The sequence below is a fragment of the Calypte anna genome, chromosome 1 (genome assembly GCF_003957555.1).
Source record: "Calypte anna isolate BGI_N300 chromosome 1, bCalAnn1_v1.p, whole genome shotgun sequence".
NCBI lineage: Eukaryota > Metazoa > Chordata > Aves > Apodiformes > Trochilidae > Calypte > Calypte anna.
The window spans coordinates 194536414-194556112 of NC_044244.1; the positions used below are offsets into that span (position 1 = coordinate 194536414).

The 19699-nt window shown below is 43.4% G+C and overlaps 1 protein-coding gene across 1 annotated transcript; it reads right to left on the reverse strand.

Moving 5' to 3' along the window:
• Window positions 1–1458: 1458 nt before the first annotated feature.
• AQP11 (aquaporin 11) lies at window positions 1459–19141 on the reverse strand. Its single transcript, XM_008495201.2, has 4 exons — window positions 18706–19141; window positions 17969–18617; window positions 12210–12326; window positions 1459–3083 (listed from the first exon to the last, which is right to left on the reverse strand). The coding sequence occupies exons 2-4, from the start codon at window positions 18561–18563 to the stop codon at window positions 3031–3033; spliced, it is 765 nt and encodes a 254-aa protein (XP_008493423.1). The 5' UTR covers window positions 18564–18617; window positions 18706–19141; the 3' UTR covers window positions 1459–3030.
• Window positions 19142–19699: the final 558 nt, after the last annotated feature.

Consider the following 19699-nt stretch of genomic DNA (forward strand, 5'->3'; position numbering starts at 1 on the left):
TGGATGCACCTGATAAGCTTTCATTAGTTTGAATGTAAAATCTTCATTTTTTTCTGTACTACCAAGAGTAGTTAAACTCTTAGTTCCTAGCTTAGCTTTATATTTCATTCTTTCCTCTACTTCTTGGTTTTTTTCTTTTTTTGGGGCCCTAATTTAGTCAATTTAAGGTTTGTCTATTTCTTAGTTATTTTTACTTTGTTATATTCTAGTGGCCCTAAAATAGAGCAACTACTTATTAATCACCCAGCTTTGTACAGGTATTTAAAAACCTATATATTCTTCTCTATGACTGTAGACATAGAGAAGTCAGATCTGACCTCTTTGCTTTATGGACTTTGCTTTTGCAGGCTGTCAAAAATGACATGGAAATAGGGCCTCTAATCTAGGAACCTTGGTTGTCTGTAGGTTTGTATCTGTGCTTTCTCTTTTCCCTGGTCACCTGTTTTGATGTTCTTTAAAGTTTATTTTTGAGTCCTTTTCCCTTCTAATCACTAGAGCAAGATTAATTCCTGCCAGGTGGAAACAAACCTGGATGAGCCCTGAAGGCAGCACTGAGAAGTGTCTTGTGGGGGCTGACAAGTTTTGTTCTCAATAAAACTTTGTATTTAAGCTGTGTGAAAATGCTCTGGATGCACTTGATAAGCATTCATTACTTTGAATGTAAAATATTAATTTTTTCTGTACTACCAAGAGTAGTTAAACTCTTAGTTCCTAGCTTAGCTTTATATTTCATTCTTCCTTCTACTTCTTGTGGTTTTTTTTTTCTTTTTTGGGGCCCTAATTTAGTCAATTAAAGGTTTGTCTATTTCTTAGTTATTTTTACTTTGTTATATTCTAGTGGCCCTAAAATAGAGCAACTACTTATTAATCACCCAGCTTTGTACAGGTATTTAAAAACCTATATATTCTTCTCTATGACTGCAGACACAGAGAAGTCAGATCTGACCTCTTTGCTTTATGGACTTTGCTTTTGCAGGCTGTCAAAAATGACATGGAAATAGGGCCTCTAATCTTAGGAACCTTGTAGGTTTGTATCTGCTTTCTCTTTTCCCTGGTCACCTGTTTTGATGCTCTTTATTTTTGAGTCCTTTTCCCTGTGGTTGGTTTCCATCCACCCCCATGGATGGAGACATGCAAATAAATTCATTATGTAAGGCCCATTCCATAGGAATTGAGGCTAAAAACTGGGCTTGAGTGCAGCAGTAAAAGCCAAGTCCCAGGGAGAAAATAAAATAGATCTATAAGATATGGATCACTTTAAAAATAAGTAAAAGGGATAAAAAACTGTAAAGCAAGAACATGACAGGGAGAAGGGTTCCAAAATATTTGGGTTTGAGCAGTACATGGGATTACAGTACCTGTTTTTCAGAAGTTGCTGCTCTAGCAGTCCCCTCTGGATGATATTTATAAATCAGTGGAGGATGCAGAGCTCAGGGATGGGATCTCTCATCAGGCTCCCAGGGTGGGGATGCATGGTCCTTGCCATGAAGAGTTTTACTGAAGATCAGTTTCCTTTAGTAGGGCTACACACAAGTATCCAAGTGCTGCTGCAAGACAAAGCAGTTGTTCTTCTCTTCAGTACATTACCAAGCTGTTTTTTCTAAAAATTTTATTTTAATGAGTGAATTACAGGGTCATGGATTAAGATTCTCCCCTATGAAAAGTGTGTCTGAACAGCTGATTTAACTCTGCGGTATAATCTTAAATATAGCATGAAAAATTAAAAGGAGAAGCTTTTATTGCAACAAGTACAAAATCAGGTGAAAATCTTTACTCCCCAAAGTCTTTCAAAGTGGCAGAAGTGGCTGTTTAAGATTTGATTCATAATTTTACTGTGAAAAAATACCCAAAGTGTCTCATTCTCTCCCTCTTAGAAAATGGTCTGCAAGGTGGCTTGGGTAATGAGGGACCTTGTGAACCATCTCCTCTTTCAAAGCTGTTAACTATGAAGTGAAAAACTGAATTCAGTCTTAAATTTGATAAATACATTTAGGCATAAATAAAAATCCAGAAGATGAAACCTCACTCTAGAAACAGGACTTCAGAGGATGTTACCTGTTGGTGCTGTCCCCCTCAGCTGAGGCTGTAAAGGCTGTGCCAGTTTGGGTAGGTCACTGTCCTGTGGTTTTAGCCCTTTTATTTATTCACTTATTTTGCAAATTCACTTATCTGAAGCAAAGAATCTGATAAGAGTTACATCACATTGAGGACAAGTCAGGTTCCATACAGTTCATCCCTATATACACTGTATTACTTGATTATATGAAGAGGTAGTAGTAATCTCAGATGAAGTAGGTTGTTTGGGGTTTTTTTGCCTAAAATGCCCCTTTATGTCTGCATCAACAGAATTTTATGGTATTTTACTACCACTCTTTCCAACCAAGATAAACATTCAGCAGAGTAAGAGGGACAGGATGTGGCACAGCCTTCCTGAAAGGAAGCAAGGGGTTACTTACCTGCACTTGGCTATTATTAAAACAATCTTGGTCCTACAGACTTTTTACTTTTGGTGTAGGGAACCTCTAGATTAGAGGCTTTTGTAGGGAGTAGTGTGGCCTTTTCTTCTTCTCTGAGAAACATTTACTGTGAGTAGGAATATGATGAGGTGACTGACAAGAATGAAATCTTCAGCTTTTTTTTTTTTTTTGCAGGTGCCTTGTATGGGAAGAAATCCAATAAAGTCAAACCTTGAGAGGATTGGGTGTTTCTCTAAAATTAGTTTGAGATGCTGCTGTAAGAAAGGTCAGGAAATGGCACTTATGGCTAAAGTGACAAAAGTTTCAGTGTTTTTAACAGTCCTTCACATTCATGTGTCTTAACTGAAAATGTTGGCACGAAATCCCAGTGGGCTATTACAAAAGAAGGATTTGAATACAAAGTGGTGAGTCTGATATTTCAAACATGAAATCTGAAAAATACAACTGAAAGGTGACTTGGAAGTCAATGTCCAGAGTTTTCTGAAAGCTTCCTGTCTGCAGAGGGTGGGAATATTCTGTGATGTAGTAGTGCTAGAGTTCAGGATGGGTGGTCTCAGGATATTCGAGGAAGGATTGCATCCCATATAAAAGCCACAAGTATTGTGCCTGAAAAAAAGGAATTGGAGAAAGGACTTTTCATTTCAACAGTCTTTGAGAAGGACACAGCTCTGGTAGTGAAAATAAACATCACATTGAAGTATCTGAGTGTCTAACATGCAATACAGCAGGGATTGCAGAAAACTGGAATTTTCTGTTGAAAGATCACAGAATCACAGGATGTCTTTGGTTGGAAGAGACCTTCAAGACCATACAGTACAACCTTTGTCATTACTTTTTTCACAAACACAATCTTTTTCACAAAGAATGCTTCAACAGATCATGCAAGTGATTCTTATGAGTTAACAATCCTGGTTTTCTTTGGATATTTAATGTTTTCATTCTGTTTGGTGTAAGCCAAGCCCAACAGCAGAGCAGTTTGACCAAGTGAATCCCAACATTCCTGTTGCTGTAGGGACCTCCTTGCTTTGTAGCTGGATGCAAAAATCCCTGAACCAGCAGCTGAACCCCTGCTCCTCAGTCAGCAGCATGAGGTGGGACTGCCAGCAATGCTTTATTTTTGTAACTGCATTGAGTTTGGGTGCTGCAAGTGGGGGAATAGGATCCTGAGCTGTTTGTTTTGTTGGGTTTAAGATCATCCAGTTGGCAGCCGGTCACTAGTGGTGTCCCCCAGGGATCAGTGTTGGGCTTGGTTCTGTTCAATATCTTCATTGATGATTTAGATGAGGGGATTGAGTCCATCATCACTCACAGCAGACGACACTAAGCTGGGGGGAAGTGTCGATCAACTGGAAGGCAGGAGGGCTCTGCAGAAGGACCTGGACAGACTGGAGAGTTGGGATGATCCCAATGGGATGAGGTTTAACACGGCCAAGTGCTGGGTCCTGCACTTTGGCCACAACAACCCCATGGGGAGCTCCAGGCTGGGCACAGAGTGGTTGGAGAGCAGCCAGGCAGAAAGGGACCTGGGAGTCTGGATTGCCAGGAAGCTGAACATGAGCCAGCAGTGCCCAGGTGGCCAAGAAAGCCAATGGCATCCTGGCCTGTATCAGGAACAGCGTGGCCAGCAGGTCCAAGGAAGTGATTCTGCCCCTATACTCAGCCCTGGTGAGGCCACACCTCGAGTCCTGTGTCCAGTTCTGGGCCCCTCAGTTCAGGAAGGAGCTTGAGATGCTGGAGCAGGTCCAAAGGAGGGCAACTGGGCTGGTGAAGGGACTCAAGCACAGACCCTATGAGGAGAGGCCGAGAGAGCTGGGGTTGTTCAGCCTGGAGAAGAGGAGGCTCAGGGGAGACCTCATCACTCTCTACAACTCCCTGAAAGGAGGTTGGAGCCAGGGGGGGGTTGGTCTCTTTTCCCAGGCAACTCTCAGCAAGACAAGAGGCCATGGTCTCAAGTTGTGCCAGGGGAGGTTTAGGTTGGATATTAGAAAGAATTTCTTTACAGAGAGTGATCAGGCATTGGAATGGGCTGCCCAGGGAAGGGGTGGATTCTCCGTGTCTGGAGATATTTCAAAAGAGACTGGATGTGGCACTGAGTGCCATGGGCTGGGAACTGCAGCAGTAGTGGATCAAGGGTTGGACTTGATGATCTCTGAGGTCCCTTCCAACCCAGCCAATTCTGTGATTCTGTGATTCTATGATTCTAGCTTGGAGTTTATTCTGCAGCTGAAAAATGGTAGATTGTAGGCTCTTCATGAGAAAGGTACCTAAATACAGTACATTAAGATCACTTGTGGTTTTTTGGGGTTTTTTTCCACATGGAAAAAGTTAGTATATTCTGTTAGAGAAATGAAGAGGGTTCTGGTTTGACTGTTCCTCACACACAGCGTGTATTTTAGGAAGCTCCTTAGATCACAAAAAGTCCTTACTAGAGGGGGATTGTCTCCAGCCCAGCATCCCACTCAGTGCAGGACTATTGCCCACGAGTGTTCTAAAAACTCCCAGGGATGGAGCCTGTAGTACTTCTCCAGGTAACTTGTGTCAGTGTTACTGCACCCTGCAGAAGGTTCACCTGGAGTCCAATCTGAACTCTCCTGCCACAATTTGCTGTTGTGACACTGTCTGCCCATGAGAATAACCTGATCCTTGTTACTACTCTTCAAGTAACTACTCACAGCTCTTAAAACACCCTTTCACCTCATCTTTGCCAGCCTAAACAAGTCCAGTTCCCTCACAGATCAGGTGCCACCAGCTTGGTGGCCTTCTAATGAAGGGACCCTTCAGTTTTTTTCATGTTCCTCTTGAACTGGAGGACTCCAGACCAGACATGTTCCTGATGCCACCTCACAAGTATTGAGTAGAGGAAGACAAAATAATGTCCCCACTTCTGCTGCCCCCTAATTCTTCAAATTATGTGGCTTGTATTGTGTGCAGAGAGAAAAAAAAAACTTGTGAACAAACTCACATTCAGGTCACTGGTGAATATACTGAAAAATATCAACACAAATACTGGCACCAGAATACTCTGCATGTTCTGGGCCATCAACCAGAGGTCAACCCATTGATCAGTAATTTTTCAGGTCAGTGGTTTGGCCAGTTTCCCATTTAACAGTCTTTTTGTGTGAGCCCTACTTCTTTGACTTTGAACCAAGAGGGCTGTGGGTACACTACATCCCCTCCCTCATTCCCATCACTACTCCTTTCATCAGCTGGTCAGGCATGGATTGCCCTCAATAAATCTCTGCTGACTGTTCCTGATCACCTGCCCTGGTTTGGGGCAGGATAAAGGTGATTTTCTGTCTTGGACTTCTGCTTTCAGCTCAGTCTCTTGTAAGCAGCTGCACTGCTGAAATGAACAGCAAGTTTCTCAGGCAGTGGCTGCTGCTGGGACTGATAACACTTGATGTTTATAGTTACAGCCAGAGCCTGGTGTGCAGAACCAGGGACACTGCTCAGCTCTGAGGAACATTTTACCCTCCAGAAGGAGTAAAGAGATCCCACCTGCAGCCCTCCTTTGGGGAGGAATGGACGAGATAGATGCCAGACTTGACCAAACAGAGGATTCCATCCCATCCACCTCATCCTCAGGATAAATTGGAGGGATCCCCACGGTCAAACCCCTTCCTGCTTCCCCTTCTTCCCCTGTCCCTCTTTGCTTAGGCATCCTGGGAGGATCCCATCCATTCCTCTGCCTCTGCTCCTGATCCATCCCAGCCTGAATCTGTGTGTTCCTGCCTCCAGCTCCCAACTGCTGCTGACTCCAGGATTCCAGCCTGGATTTTCCCAGGGCTGCCCTGCAGCCTGGGTGGTGATGTGAGAGTTACTGGGGGAAAGGGAAGAGGAACCTGGGATCAATTTTCCTGTCTATTTGTATAGATTTAGTAATTTTTTTTTCCTTTTTATCATTACTGTTTCATTAAAGTTGTGTAGTTTAGTTTCCAACCCATCAGTCTCTCGCCCTTATTCTCTCTCCTTTCCTTATCTGGGAGGGGAATTAATAGAGAGCATCTGTTAATTGGTTTAATTGCTGGGACAGTGTTAAACCCTGACATCACCTCAATGGTTTTTAAGTGTATGAAAATGGATTCCAAGAGGAGATATTCCCCCCATCTTCACACTGACTGATGTAAGACCAACTAGCTCATAGTTCTTGTCTTCTCTTCCTTAAAAGCAAGCATAGTATTAGCACAATTACATTTGTGAGGAAGCTCTTCCAACTGTAACTTTCTGTAAACAGTAAAAGCTGTAACTTTCCATTAGTAATAGACAACAATACCTGGTCAACTCTGCCTGATTTTTTAGATGAATCCCAGTAGAGCCAACACATTTACATTTAGCCAGGTTCTCTGTGGTTCCTGCCCTGTTGTGCCCTCACTGTTGCCTCTTTTACAAACTCTACTGTTTTACACAGAGGTTTGAGGAGCAAACACTTGAGAACACTGAAAGGAAAAAAAAAAGTAAAAAGAAGTACCTCAGCCTTTTCCATGGCACCCATCACTAGGGTGTCTCCCCCATCCACCAGTGGACTTGGATCTGGACTTTTTTGGTGATTTGTATATTTGTAAACCTGTCTTGGTTCCAGCTGAGCTTTGACATTCCTGATTTGCTCCTAAATACATGTGGAAAGCTTTTATTCCTTCTTTGCTGCCTGCCACTGGTTCTGTCTCTTATGTCCTCTTCTTTCTTCATAGGGAAGCTTCTTGTCTAGCCAGCAGGGAAAGGCTTTCTGTCAAAATTCTCTGTCTGACTACTTGACACGTTGTTCCTGCAATGTTACTGAGCTCTCAGTATTTGAAAAATTAAAACAGGGACATGGAAACATGGGACACTTGTACCATGTGTGGCAGCTTCCAAGAGAATGACTACTGACCTAGCAATTGCCTAAATAATCAGAATTTTCTTCTTCTGAAGTCCAAAGTCTGAACAGCTCTGCTATTTATTTACTTTCCCAGTCTTCCTCTGGACCCTGAACTCTTGTGAGGATTCCAACCCAAGGGGCCGTGTTCATCTCCAGTTCTTCCCTGCTGGTGAGCAGGTTAAGTGCAGGATTACCACTCACTGGTTCTTTAGTGTTTGAATTAGATTGGATTAGTGACAGTTTTCTGGGAACCTCTTGGATTGCACTCACTGCATAAGAGGTTTGCCCTGTCAGATGATGTCTGCAGAGTTAAAACCCCCTAGGAGGACCAGGATCTGGGAGCAGAGGATTTCTGCTAGTTGCTGAAGCTTTTCCATGCTGCCAAGTCCCTGAGATGTTGCTCATAGCAATTCACTTGCAGTTCATGTTTCTTTGCTAAGCTCCATGCTTAAGTGTGATGGAAACCTCTGAATATCCTCTCCTGTGAGCAGAAAGGTGAAAGTTTCACTTACTTCTATCCTGATGGTGAAAAAACATTGTCTTCTAAGGAAGAAGGCCTCTTCTTTGAGGCCTTATGAAACCTGGGCTGTGGGAGATGTCCCTGCTCATGCAAGAGGGTTGGATCTTGATGATCTTTAAGGCCCCTTCCAACCCAAACCATTCTGTGAACAGTGTTAGAGTCTTTCTGGTAAAACTGATCCAAAGAAGTGGGCATTGATTCTTTTAACACTGTCTTAGAAATCTAGCAGAATGCTGGCACCTGTCCAGGAAAGAGCATCCCCTTGTATTGCCCTCACATCCAGGATCTTGTCACCAACTCTTCCATTCATAGCTCTCATCTATCTGGTACTAAAAAAGAAGCATTAGCTCAGTCCCCATCATTACTGGACAAGCAACATGAATTCCTCTGGCAGTACAACAGGATCTTTGTTCCACTGTTACTGCTTCTGTGTTCAGGGTGCAGAATTTAGGCATCCTTATCCCAAGTCACAAACATTTCCTGACATCTCTATTTCTATTTCTATCACCTTCACCAAGACATCAGTGGAGCCATTTCTAAGATTATGCTCAGGAAAGACCATAGACCACCAGGAGATGAATTTATCCTAAAAGAAAACTGCCACTTCCTGCTCCTCCTGTGAAGGGGGATAATCAATCTTTTTCTTGTTCTCTCAAATAAAAATGATTTAAAGTTCACAGTTAAATGGCTTATGGCTAGATCAGGGTAGCTGTGACATACTGAATGGTCTCAGGTTCCTCATGGGTGTGTGCAATGCCCATAAATGAGATCATATTGCACTTTGCACTGGCAATTTGGAGCTTTATGGTATGTGAGTCCATGGTTATGCATGTGGTAGTTATTACAGCAAATCATAACATAACCCCACTTAGTTTAGGGTTTTTAAATCACTAAAGTATTCCTCAAATAAGAGGGAAGTAGTTGAACCACCTAAGATGCTGATCCTGGGAAAGTGAGACATCAAATTAGCTTCTTGCTATGGCTCTGACAGTTTCTAGGAAGTCTGAAACAGTTTTTCTGCTGACATGTGGATTCTAAAAGTAATTTTTACAACTAAATTTAATATATCCTTTCTCTCATCATCTACTTTTATAATTCTGCTTGGAGGTTCATTTCACATTAATTTTATTATCATCAAACCAGGCTGTTTTCCTAGATGCCTCATCCTTTGTTCCAATGTTGGAACAAAAAAATTCTACTCCTATTACTTTCTTATTTTTGAAAAGTTTCAGAAAAAATTAATTTCCTGTTAGATATATAAATCTGCACTCCTGAATTCATCAGATTGGTTTTCCAATATCTCCTCCTCAATACTCCCATCTCAGACTGCTGACATTTTCACAACTTTTGGTTTATAAGATAAGGTCTATGAGTATCTGTGAAGCTCCTTGGCCTTGTAATGGGATATTTTTATTAGCAACAGACTACTCAGCCCTTCAGGTGATCCACAGACCTGAGATCTGTAACAAAATATTTGGCTACATTAGAGAAACTGCACAGCAAGTGAGGTGTCCTGACTACTCACATCTTTACAACTGCTTTGTCTGGAGTTTCTTTCCCTCATGAATTAAGAGACAGCATTCTGTGTGCCTTCCCTATATGTTAACTAACAATAACCAGCTGCTCCTGAATTGTCACAGAGATGGAATGGTACTCCCTAATCACATTCAAAATTGCTCAAGTCATGGCTCCATGTTTCTTAACATCTGCTGATTTTTTTCCTCAAGCTGAAATCACCTGAAGGCAAAGCAGTTCTAAAGGATGCATCTTGATAAATAAGGAGGACATAATGTTTCAGAATGCCTCCTGTTTCTTTAGATCACTTGCCAAAATATTAAACCCCAAGTAGCTGCAACCTGGAAAAATCTCAAAACAGTTATCAGGTTTAAATCAGTTAATTTACCAGAAAGTTAAACCATAGAATCATAGAATTGGCTGGGTTGGAAGGGACCTCAGAGATCATCAAGTCCAACCCTTGAACCACTACTGCTGCAGTTCCCAGCCCATGGCACTGAGTGCCACATCCAGGCTCTTTGGAAATAGCTCCAGACATGGAGAATCCACCCCTTCCCTGGGCAGCCCATTCCAATGTCTGATCACCCTCTCCAGAAAGAAATTCTTTCTAATCTCCAACCTAAACCTCCCCTGGCACAACTTGAGACCATGGCCTCTTGTCTTGCTGAGAGTTGCCTGGGAAAAGAGACCAACCCCCCCCTGGCTCCAACCTCCTTTCAGGGAGTTGCAGAGAGTGATGAGCTCTCCCCTGAGCCTCCTCTTCTCCAGCCTCAACACCCCCAGCTCCCTCAGCCTCTCCTCATAGGGTCTGTGCTTGAGTCCTTTAACCAGCCTGGTTGCCCTCCTTTGGACCTGCTGCAGCACCTCAATCTCCTTCCTGAGCTGAGGGGCCCAGAACTGGACACAGGACTCGAGGTGTGGCCTCACCAGCACTGAGTACAGGGGCAGAATCCCTTCCCTGGACCTGCTGGCCACGCTGTTCCTGATCCAGGCCAGGATGCCATTGGCCTTCTTGGCCACCTGGGCACACTGCTGGCTCATGTTCAGCTTCCTGTCAATCCAGACTCCCAGGTCCCTTTCTGCCTGGCTGCTCTCCAACCACTCTGTGCCCAGCCTGGAGCTCCCCATGGGGTTGTTGTGGCCAAAGTGCAGGACCCGGCACTTGGCCGTGTTAAACCTCATCCCATTGGGATCAGCCCAGCTCTCCAGTCTGTCCAGGTCCCTCTGCAGAGCCCTCCTGCCTTCCAGCTGATCCACACTCCCCCCAGCTTAGTGTCATCTGTGAATTTGCTGATGATGGACTCAATCCCCTCATCTAAATCATCAATGAAGATATTGAACAGAACTGGGCCCAACACTGATCCCTGGGGGACACCACTAGTGACCGGCCGCCATTTTGATGCAGCCCCGTTCAGCACCACTCTCTGGGCCCGGCCCTCCAGCCAGTTCCTAACCCAGCACAGGGTGCTCCTGTCCAAGCTGCGGGCTGACAAATTCTGAGAAACATCACTGGTATTTCATCAGCTTTGCCCAAGAATCATAAAGGCTGGAAAAGACCTCTAAGATCACCAAGTCCAACTGTCTAAAATATTTCATTGTCTGCTAACTGGAACAGTGCAAGGGCTATGATAAAGATCATTGTTAGTCATCCTGTTTGGATATCAAATTTAACAAAATTGTATTAAAGTGAATTTTAGTTACACTGAACATTCTGACTCCATTTTTGACTGAGAGCCAATGCCAGCAGAACATGTTAGAACTGGAGCCCTCTGAGATGTTTCCTGTGTACATTACACATGCTGTTGCACCTTCATCACTCTTGTACCTACTAATAGGATTAACAGCGAGGAAAGAACTCAGGATTAGCAGAGTGCTGCTTTATATACCCTCTAAGCAGAAAGCTCAAGATTTGTGGGGACTGACTGTAAACAACCAACAGCACGAAGTACAATGTGGAGCATTTTCATCTGCACATAACTAGAAGTTAAAATCCATAGCTTCCAAACTAAAACCATAATTTAAGTTAGAAAAAAAGAATAGTTACTAGTATTCATTATTCTTAAACTAAGAACAAATAGTTTCCAACAGTCACTGGGGGGAAAAAACACGGCATGGGAGCTTTGAAGTTTAGACACTATGAAGATAAAAAAGATATAATAATAATAATATTTGTCTCTTTTTTAATTTAACTGGGGAGCCTCATCTTGTTTTTAATATTCTGCTAAAATCTCCAGCTGGGACTTTCTTCAGTGTGAGAATTTGCTCCATACCTGAAACAGGCTGGATTTTAATACCATGGCAAAAAATCCCAAACAGCTTTGAAGGGATCATGCTCCAGAGCAAAGAGCTGTTGGTTTGTAACTAACTGGTTAACTCTAACCTAAATTTTTCCATTTAGAACTGGGCTGATGTGGTTTTTTAGTAGGTACATTTTCTTGCTTAAATTATCCCCAAAATACTTAGATTTTGAATGTAAACATCTAAATGAAACAATTATATAACCTAACGTGGTTGTTTATTAAAATAAACTGATCAAACCAGTAAATACTGTTTTGTGAATAAAACTGATGTTCAGAGCTCAGTATTAGATGCTTGATTCACAGCAGAGTGTTACAGGTGCTCTGCAAAAAGCATTAAACCAGTTTAATATGGACAGCCTACATTTCCAAACCAAAATGGTGATTCTCCATGACTTCTAAACATAAGTTGTAATTGACTATTTCCTGCATTTTATTTAAAGCAAAAACCAGGCAGACTATCAAATAAAGAACACCTATTTCCTGGTTTTTGAACCATTTTCCAAATAACAGTTTCTCAAATACATAAAATATTAGGAACTTACCCAAGGATGGTGCTATCCAATATACTAGTGCATAACTTAAGAAATTGTCATAGAAACAATTTGCATGTAATGAAAAAGCCAGTGCTGGGTTAAATATTGCTCCTGTGAGATTACCACCTGCAATAAAATATAAACAATATGAAATCAAACCATCTTTCCTAATATTTATTTTAAATTCATACTGAAATGCATTTGTACAATGCTACAAACATGCACACCCTGCAATAAAATGAATGAGCAAAAACATTTTTAACAGATAAACTCTTCACAAGTTATCCAGTGATGTGTTAAACAGTTTAACTGTTTCATAAAATGCTTTAAAATATGAAGTGTAGGCTGCAACTTCCTTTATCTCTTTCTAGCAAATACTATTTGAGGAGATGAGTTTGGCTAATGTTGAATGTTTCTGCTGATAAAACTCTTAAGTTTTTCTACTAACAGTCTGTATCAACTTCTAGAAGAGACAGAAATTACACAAACACCAGTAAAAAAAATACTGAGCTTTTATTACATCCCCATGTCACATGTTGCACATTTGCAAGATAATGGAAAAACTGCCACACACTGTTCTTGTTACCACTCACCTCTGCACTTTCTTGTTAGAACACTATTACCAAGTTATACAACATTAAGATTACAATATGGTAGTAACTGAGGGAAAAGGCTTCACTATCATTCTATACCTTGTTTGAAGAAAATAAAAGCAAACACTGTCTTGAAAAAGGAAACTTCTTTAGAAGCCAAGCATCTTTCCTTGTCTTTGACTTCAGATATCAGTGAAGTTCTTTAAACACTCTCTAAGCAGCTTGATCTGAACATATTACATTGTGGAGACTAAACTGAAATTAAACTGCAGATAGACTTGGAGGTAAGTGGTCTTAATTCTGACATGTGCTGTTCCTCTCACTGCAATCCTGCAGAAAAAGCATTACAACAGAATTATCTGTATTTCTGTGCTGAGTCAGCAACTACCCATATCTGCTTTACCTATTAATGTGTTGCCATCCAATATTATATAATTGTGCCTAATTAGTTGATGAAAGGTTATTCCTGAGTTTCCCAAGTAAGCTAGCATGAGCTTTGCCCTCATCCTTTGTACAAATTCCACAGTGCTGTAACCCTCATTTGTTATAAGCATGCAATCATTCACCCAAACTTTCAGGGAGGTCTCTGTCCTTCTCCTGTATTCCTCTTTCTGTGCACTTATTATTTCTTTCATAGAATCATAGAATTGGCTGGGTTGGAAGGGACCTCAGAGATCATCAAGTCCAACCCTTGAACCACTACTGCTGCAGTTCCCAGCCCATGGCACTCAGTGCCACATCCAGTCTCTTTTTAAATATCTCCAGGGATGGAGAATCCACCCCTTCCCTGGGCAGCCCATTCCAGTGTCTGATCACCCTCTCCAGAAAGAAAATCTTTCTAAAATCTCCAACCTAAACCTCCCCTGGCACAACTTAAGACCATGGCCTCTTGTCTTGCTGAGAGTTGCCTGGGAAAAGAGACCAACCCCCCCCCTGGCTCCAACCTCCTTTCAGGGAGTTGGAGAGAGTGATGAGGTCTCCCCTGAGCCTCCTCTTCTCCAGCCTCAACACCCCCAGCTCCCTCAGCCTCTCCTCACAGGATATGTGCTTAAGTCCCTTCACCAGCTTAGTTGCCCTTTCACACTGTTGTTACAGTGTGGAGAGGTTTTAATCTTTGTAGACCTACTCAATTTACTCTGATTTTGTATTTTTTTCTCCACAGCAACTCAGAGTCACTGTGCAGTCTGTAACTCTGCACAAACACATTAACAACAACTCCTGTTGCCAGGAGGGCCCTCTACACTCATTCACTTTGCTTTGATCTGTTTATTATTTCACTGTTTCTGCTTTTATAGTCACAAACACACATCTGAGAGCAGAAGTTTGCTTTTGTGATGCTGTTGATGTTTCTGGATGTTAAGCATTAGACAGAGTTGTAACTGCTGTATTTCTTCAGTATTCATTACTAAAAACTATCAGCCATGGGCCAAGGCCACTGGTACAGTCACACTTAAAAATATTTATTAAACAACTGTGTCTGTGGACCAGAAAAGATAAATGATGTCATGGCAAAAGAAGTTTAACGTCTGCTGTTGTACAAATAAAAAGGTGAAGTTAATGTCTGCTCTACACCATGTGGGAGAAAGAGATTTTAACTTTAAAGGCAAAACCAAATTAGAAAGAAATTGGAATTAAAACTATGCCTGTCATTTTTTACCTTGATATGTTAGGCTCAGAAACATCTAAGCAGATTTCATGGAACTCCGACTTAAATTGCCTGCAAATGAAAAAGCCCTCAAAAGGTGTATTTTTTTCCTCCCCTAAATAAATATTTTTCCCAAAGGAAACATCCAAAAATAGTCTGTACCAACATGTGTCTGGTCTGCATTCTTAGCTTCTGAAACATTCCCTTACTATTCAAAGACATCATATTCTCTTTTTCCTTCTATTCAGTAGAAGAAACAGTGAATGCAGTATTGGAGCTTTTGTGTATAGTATGCACTATTATAAAAATTTGGTCTATGCAAATCTACCTGTAAAAAATAAAAGTTTTTAACTATGCAAATGTAGAAGAAAAACTAAAGGCTGTAATTTTGAAAATACTTACAGTATAATCTTATGTTATTTATTGCAGTAAGTTGCATGGGTTACTCAAGTACTCCTTAGTACTTCTGAGTACTAATTATACTACATACAATTTAAAGTTTTTGAGCACTACATGTGTATCAATACATTTAGACAGGTGTAAGCCATGGGCTGGCCTTCTACCCAAACCAAAGCTGATGTGGATTAAGAGAGATTCCTTACAGTTTCTTACAGTCTTTTTAAAACTGCAATCACTCCTCTTAAAAGACAATGACTGGAATGAAATATGATATACTAGGTAGGAGTTGTATTTTCTAAAATTTCTGGTCCATCCAAAACTGTAATAATCTTGGATTCTGAAGGCACATTTGAGCTGGTTTTTAAAATCAGGCTGTGAAAAACCATTAGCATGAATTCTGTTTTGTGAATTGAATGCACTTTGCTTAACCCCTAGCTTGAACATTTTATCTGTCAAAGCTTGAAAAAAAACCATCATTCATACAATATTCTAAACTATTTGCTATTTTTGTAGAAAAAAAAAGAGTGTTGCCTGTTTGTCTAAATCAGCATTGCTTTGCCTAAATTTGGGCTGGTTGTCCAGCCCTTTGGTGCTGGGTAAGGAAGAAAGTCCCATTGAAGAAGCACTCCAGTTCTTTCTAAAACATTTCAGGTTTCCTCAGAATGATCCATCCAAGTTAAGCACCTGCCTGGCTTCAGTCTGTCAAACCTCCAGAACTGCAGAACTCCCGTGGGAGGTGTCCCTGCCCTTGGATCTTGATTTTTAAGGTCCCTTCCAACCTTAACCACTCTATGATTTTATTAACTTTTGCTGCAGGCCAGCACCCATAACACTGAATCTGGAAGTCACTCTTCCTACAGTGTGTATCAAGGACTGTTGCTCAGACTGGAGGTGTGGACACAAGATGCAGATGTTTCTGTGAACCAGACAAGTTGTGGCCTCCTACCAGGTCCTTTGGTGTTGCCTCAGCTACTTGGAATGCTGTCAGGGAGCTGTGGGAGGAGGGTCCTGATCAGCAGCCCTCAAAAATGGAGAGGGCAGGAGAAAGGATGATATCCTGGAGAAGGTTTGGGTAGAAATGTGGGCAAAGGGAGTCAGCAAGGATGGTCTGAGAACCTCTGAGGTGTCCTACATCTATCTACCTAACCCTCCACTGAAATCCTTTACAGAGTAAGCCTGTGCCTTCATCACAGAAAGAAATGGATAGCTGCAGCCTGCTCCCACACTCAACTTGGGTTTTACACCCTCCTCTACTTCAAGAGGCTTCAATCCACATCTTAGGAGTGCACATTAACACCCGGCTCATGACTGCTTCAGGGGAGAGGATGGCACTTCTCACCTTTGCTTTCAAAGCTGAGTGCACAGCAGATGCAAACCTGAGTAAAGTGAACACAAAAGAACTGCATTTTCCACCAAGTAGGGGAAAAAACGAGGTTCAGGATCTGTTCTCAGGAATGCAGATGTATTTTTACAGACATTAAAAGAAATATCCAGGTGTTCTGCACACAACACAGCAAAAGCTGTGCATGTGGAAAGGACCTGGGTGCTGCAGGTCTGGTGTTTCCTGTAAGTACCTGCAGATCCATTGCACTGGATAGAGAAAAAAATTTCAAGTTTAGGACAAGGAAGGGGACTTGGTAAAAACCCTTTTCCTGCTAGAAAAAGGTATGAGACCAGCCTTAATTCTTTCTGTGAAGCAACAAAGAGAAAGGCAATGTGGCACACATTAATATGACTATTTGCCACTCAGGAGAGAAATGCTAAAAATCAGGAATCCAGCTTTCTATGCTTGTAGAAGGGGGAGGATAATCTTTGGCCAATTTTTTACTAAGCAATTCAGAAATATATTTCACGTGCTAAAATGCACTGACACCTCAGCCTTTAAAAATTAATTTTAGAAAGTAGTTCAAATTGCTAATTTAATTCTCAAAATTCCCTATGGATTTCCTTTAATCTTCCAGGCATTAGCTAATTTCAGCTAAACATAGTGAGTGAAGGGTTTTTTTTCATGAATTCATCTGAAATTTCAACTGTACTTTATTCTACTAAATGCTATTAGATAGTATAATAGTTTCACCTTTTGGATGAGATGTCAAGGACATCCCAGATGTTTGCAAATAAGTGATTTTGCTCTCTCATACATGGATTTGATCATTTCCTAGATGATTCTCTCTTTGGTGGGGGCTGTAGCACAAGCAAGGAGTTCCACCACCATCTCTCTTCCACCTCCCTGTATCCCAAACTACAGACTCACCTTCCCAGTACAACCCACTCCCTGCAGGGCAGTCCCCAAGTGATATAACTGTGGCCCTCCACTGGGGTCAAGAGGGAGCATCAACACTCAGCATAAAGAAGTTCAGGCTGACTCCCCTCACCTCTGCCTTCCCACTACTCCAGAGAGGCTGTGCAGGTGACATTGACCCAGCTCTGGTCACCCATGAGGTGACAGTCCAGCAGGGACAAGGGGCACAGCCCTGCAGGGCATTACAGAGACAGAAGACTCTTGTAAATGACACAACAAACACCTAGTTTGTTGTTTTTTAAGGTATTATTTAATCACTTCTGCACGGATCCTGCAAAAAAACTCATTCCTGCTTCTGATATAAGGATTTAAGGTAGCTCAGTGAACTGCACTGGTATGAATTATGCTTTATTTAAATGCAGAATTTCCATATTTCTAGCCTGTACCCTGGTGTTGCACAATCAGCAGTTTTCCTCTGATGCAGCCCGTGGTGCTCCCTCCCAATGCCACTTGGAAATCAGAGCACATTGTATGGAATCTCTCACGCTCGACAGTCAGATTAGAAACAGTCCTTCAGCGAGACATTTGAACAGCGTTCTGTGAAACTCTTAATGCAATTTACTTATAGATACGACATAATTTTAAATACCTGATTTCATCCTTAGCCCCACACCTGCCTGGGATCTGACCTGGCAAACTCTACATACACTGCAAATGAGATCTATAAATGTAGGACCAAAGACTTCCCCTGATGCGATTTTTTTGTACTCTAAAAAAATTAAAATATTTGCATCTTAACATTTTTAAGATTATAGAAATAATAAAAAAAAACCCCAACCTTCCATTACAACTTTATAGCAGGAAGAGAGAAAAAAAAGAACAGACTCACCTGCATACACGAGCATGGTGATGAGAAGAGCAATCAAGTGGACTTTATATTTGGGATTAACTCTCTCCATTCGCAGGATGGTCAGCTGGAAAACGACAGAAAAGAGCAGTTCTATGCAGAACGCCTGCACCTCCGTAGTCTGCATGGGGTTGCTGCAGCCCTGCGAGAGCGCTCCAAAATGTGGCTCCGCCATCCCCAGGCTCCAGATAAAGTGCATAAAGATCCTGGCCAGCACCGCAGCCAGGAACTGAGCTCCGATCTTCAGTCCACCCATCCTGACGGGTACCCCACCGCCCCACATGGGCTGCAAGGTGCCGCAGGGGTTGCATGTGCTGCCGGGCAGGCTCAGGCCGTGCAGGACGGTGAAACCGTAGGTGAAGGTGAGGGCGGTGTGAGGCTTGGGTTCCACATTGCCCAGCAGGCAGAGCTCGTTCGTGCAGGCGCAGATCTGGAAGGTGCTGAACATCTCCAAGAGGAAAGTGTAAAGGCGGTGGTGGGAGCGCAGCCGGCGGCGGGTGAACCTCCGGCACAGCCCCACGGCCACCACGATGCCGCCCATCAGCAGCAGCGAGGTCCCGACACCACCGACAGCCATGGCGAGAGTTCCACAGGCCGAAAGGAGTTCACCTTTTGGTCCAGAGACACCGACCTAAAGGGAAAAAGAAAAGCGGGAGAGGGGAAATGTCCACCCTTTCCCCTTGGAGGCTGCTTCAGTCCCCACCTGCAGCCGGACTCACCCTGCGCTGCACGGGAGCAAAGGGCAGGGGAGCCCAGCCGGACAGGGCTGAGGGCAGCGGGATCCTTCTCCCCTCTTCTCCCCTTCTCTTCCTTCCTCTCCCCTCCTCGGAAGGCGTTAGGAGAAGGAAGGTCTCTCCCGAAGAAGACGCTCTGCCTTCCCTCAGCCCCGCCGCGCCGGGGCGGACGGAGCTTCCCCTCAGCCCGCGGTGGAGACGGAGGAGGGGAAGGGGGGGGGAGGCCCCCGCCCCGCTCCCGCCCACAGAGGAGCGGGAGCCGAGAGCCAATTTCTGAGTCGGGTCGGTAGCGCAGCCCCTCCGCAGGCCGGGGAGAGCGAGCGGAACCAGAACCAAAACCAAAACCAGAACAAGCGGTGCCCCCGCGCTGGGCTGAGGTGGTGTTACCCCCCCCCCGGCACCGGGACCAGCACCGCCTCCCCAGCCTCAGCGCGTCCCGGGGCGGCCGCGGGCACAGCGAGAGGGGTGAGGGAGAGCGCATGCGCGTGGTGCGGGGGGAATAGGGAGGAGAGGAGAGGGAAAAGGGAGAGAAGAGAGGGAAAAGGGTGAGGTGAGGAGAGGAGAAGGAGAGGGAAAAGGGAAAGGGAAAAGGGAGAGAGGAGGGAAAAGGGAGAGGAGAAGGAAAAGGGAGAGGAGAAGGAAAAGGGAGGGGGGAGGGAAAAGGGAAAAGAGAGAGGAGAGGGAAAAGAGGAGAGGGAAAAGGGTGAGGAGAAAGAAAAGGGAGAGAGGAGAGGAGAAGGAAAAGGGAGAGGAGAAGGGAAAGGGAGAGGAGAGGGAAAAGGGAAAAGAGAGGAGAGGGAAAAGGGTGAGGAGAAAGAAAAGGGAGAGAGGAGAGGAGAGGAGAAGGAAAAGGGAGAGGAGAAGGGAAAGGGAGAGGAGAAGGAAAAAGGAGAGGAGAGGGAAAAGGGAGGGGAGGGGAGGGGAGAGGAGAGGGAAAAGGTGCAGGAGAGGGAAAAGGGAGAGAAGAAAGATAAGGGAA

Excerpts from the sequence above, each read along its gene's own strand:
- AQP11 (XM_008495201.2), bottom strand. The coding sequence starts at position 18,563 with ATGGCTGTCGGTGGTGTCGGGACCTCGCTGCTGCTGATGGGCGGCATC. Across the intron at positions 12,327-17,968 it reads CACCATGCTCGTGTATGCAG|GTGGTAATCTCACAGGAGCA; the intron begins GTGAGTCTGTTC and ends ATTTTATTGCAG. Across the intron at positions 3,084-12,209 it reads TTGGATAGCACCATCCTTGG|GCACAATACTTGTGGCTTTT; the intron begins GTAAGTTCCTAA and ends CCTTTTTTTCAG.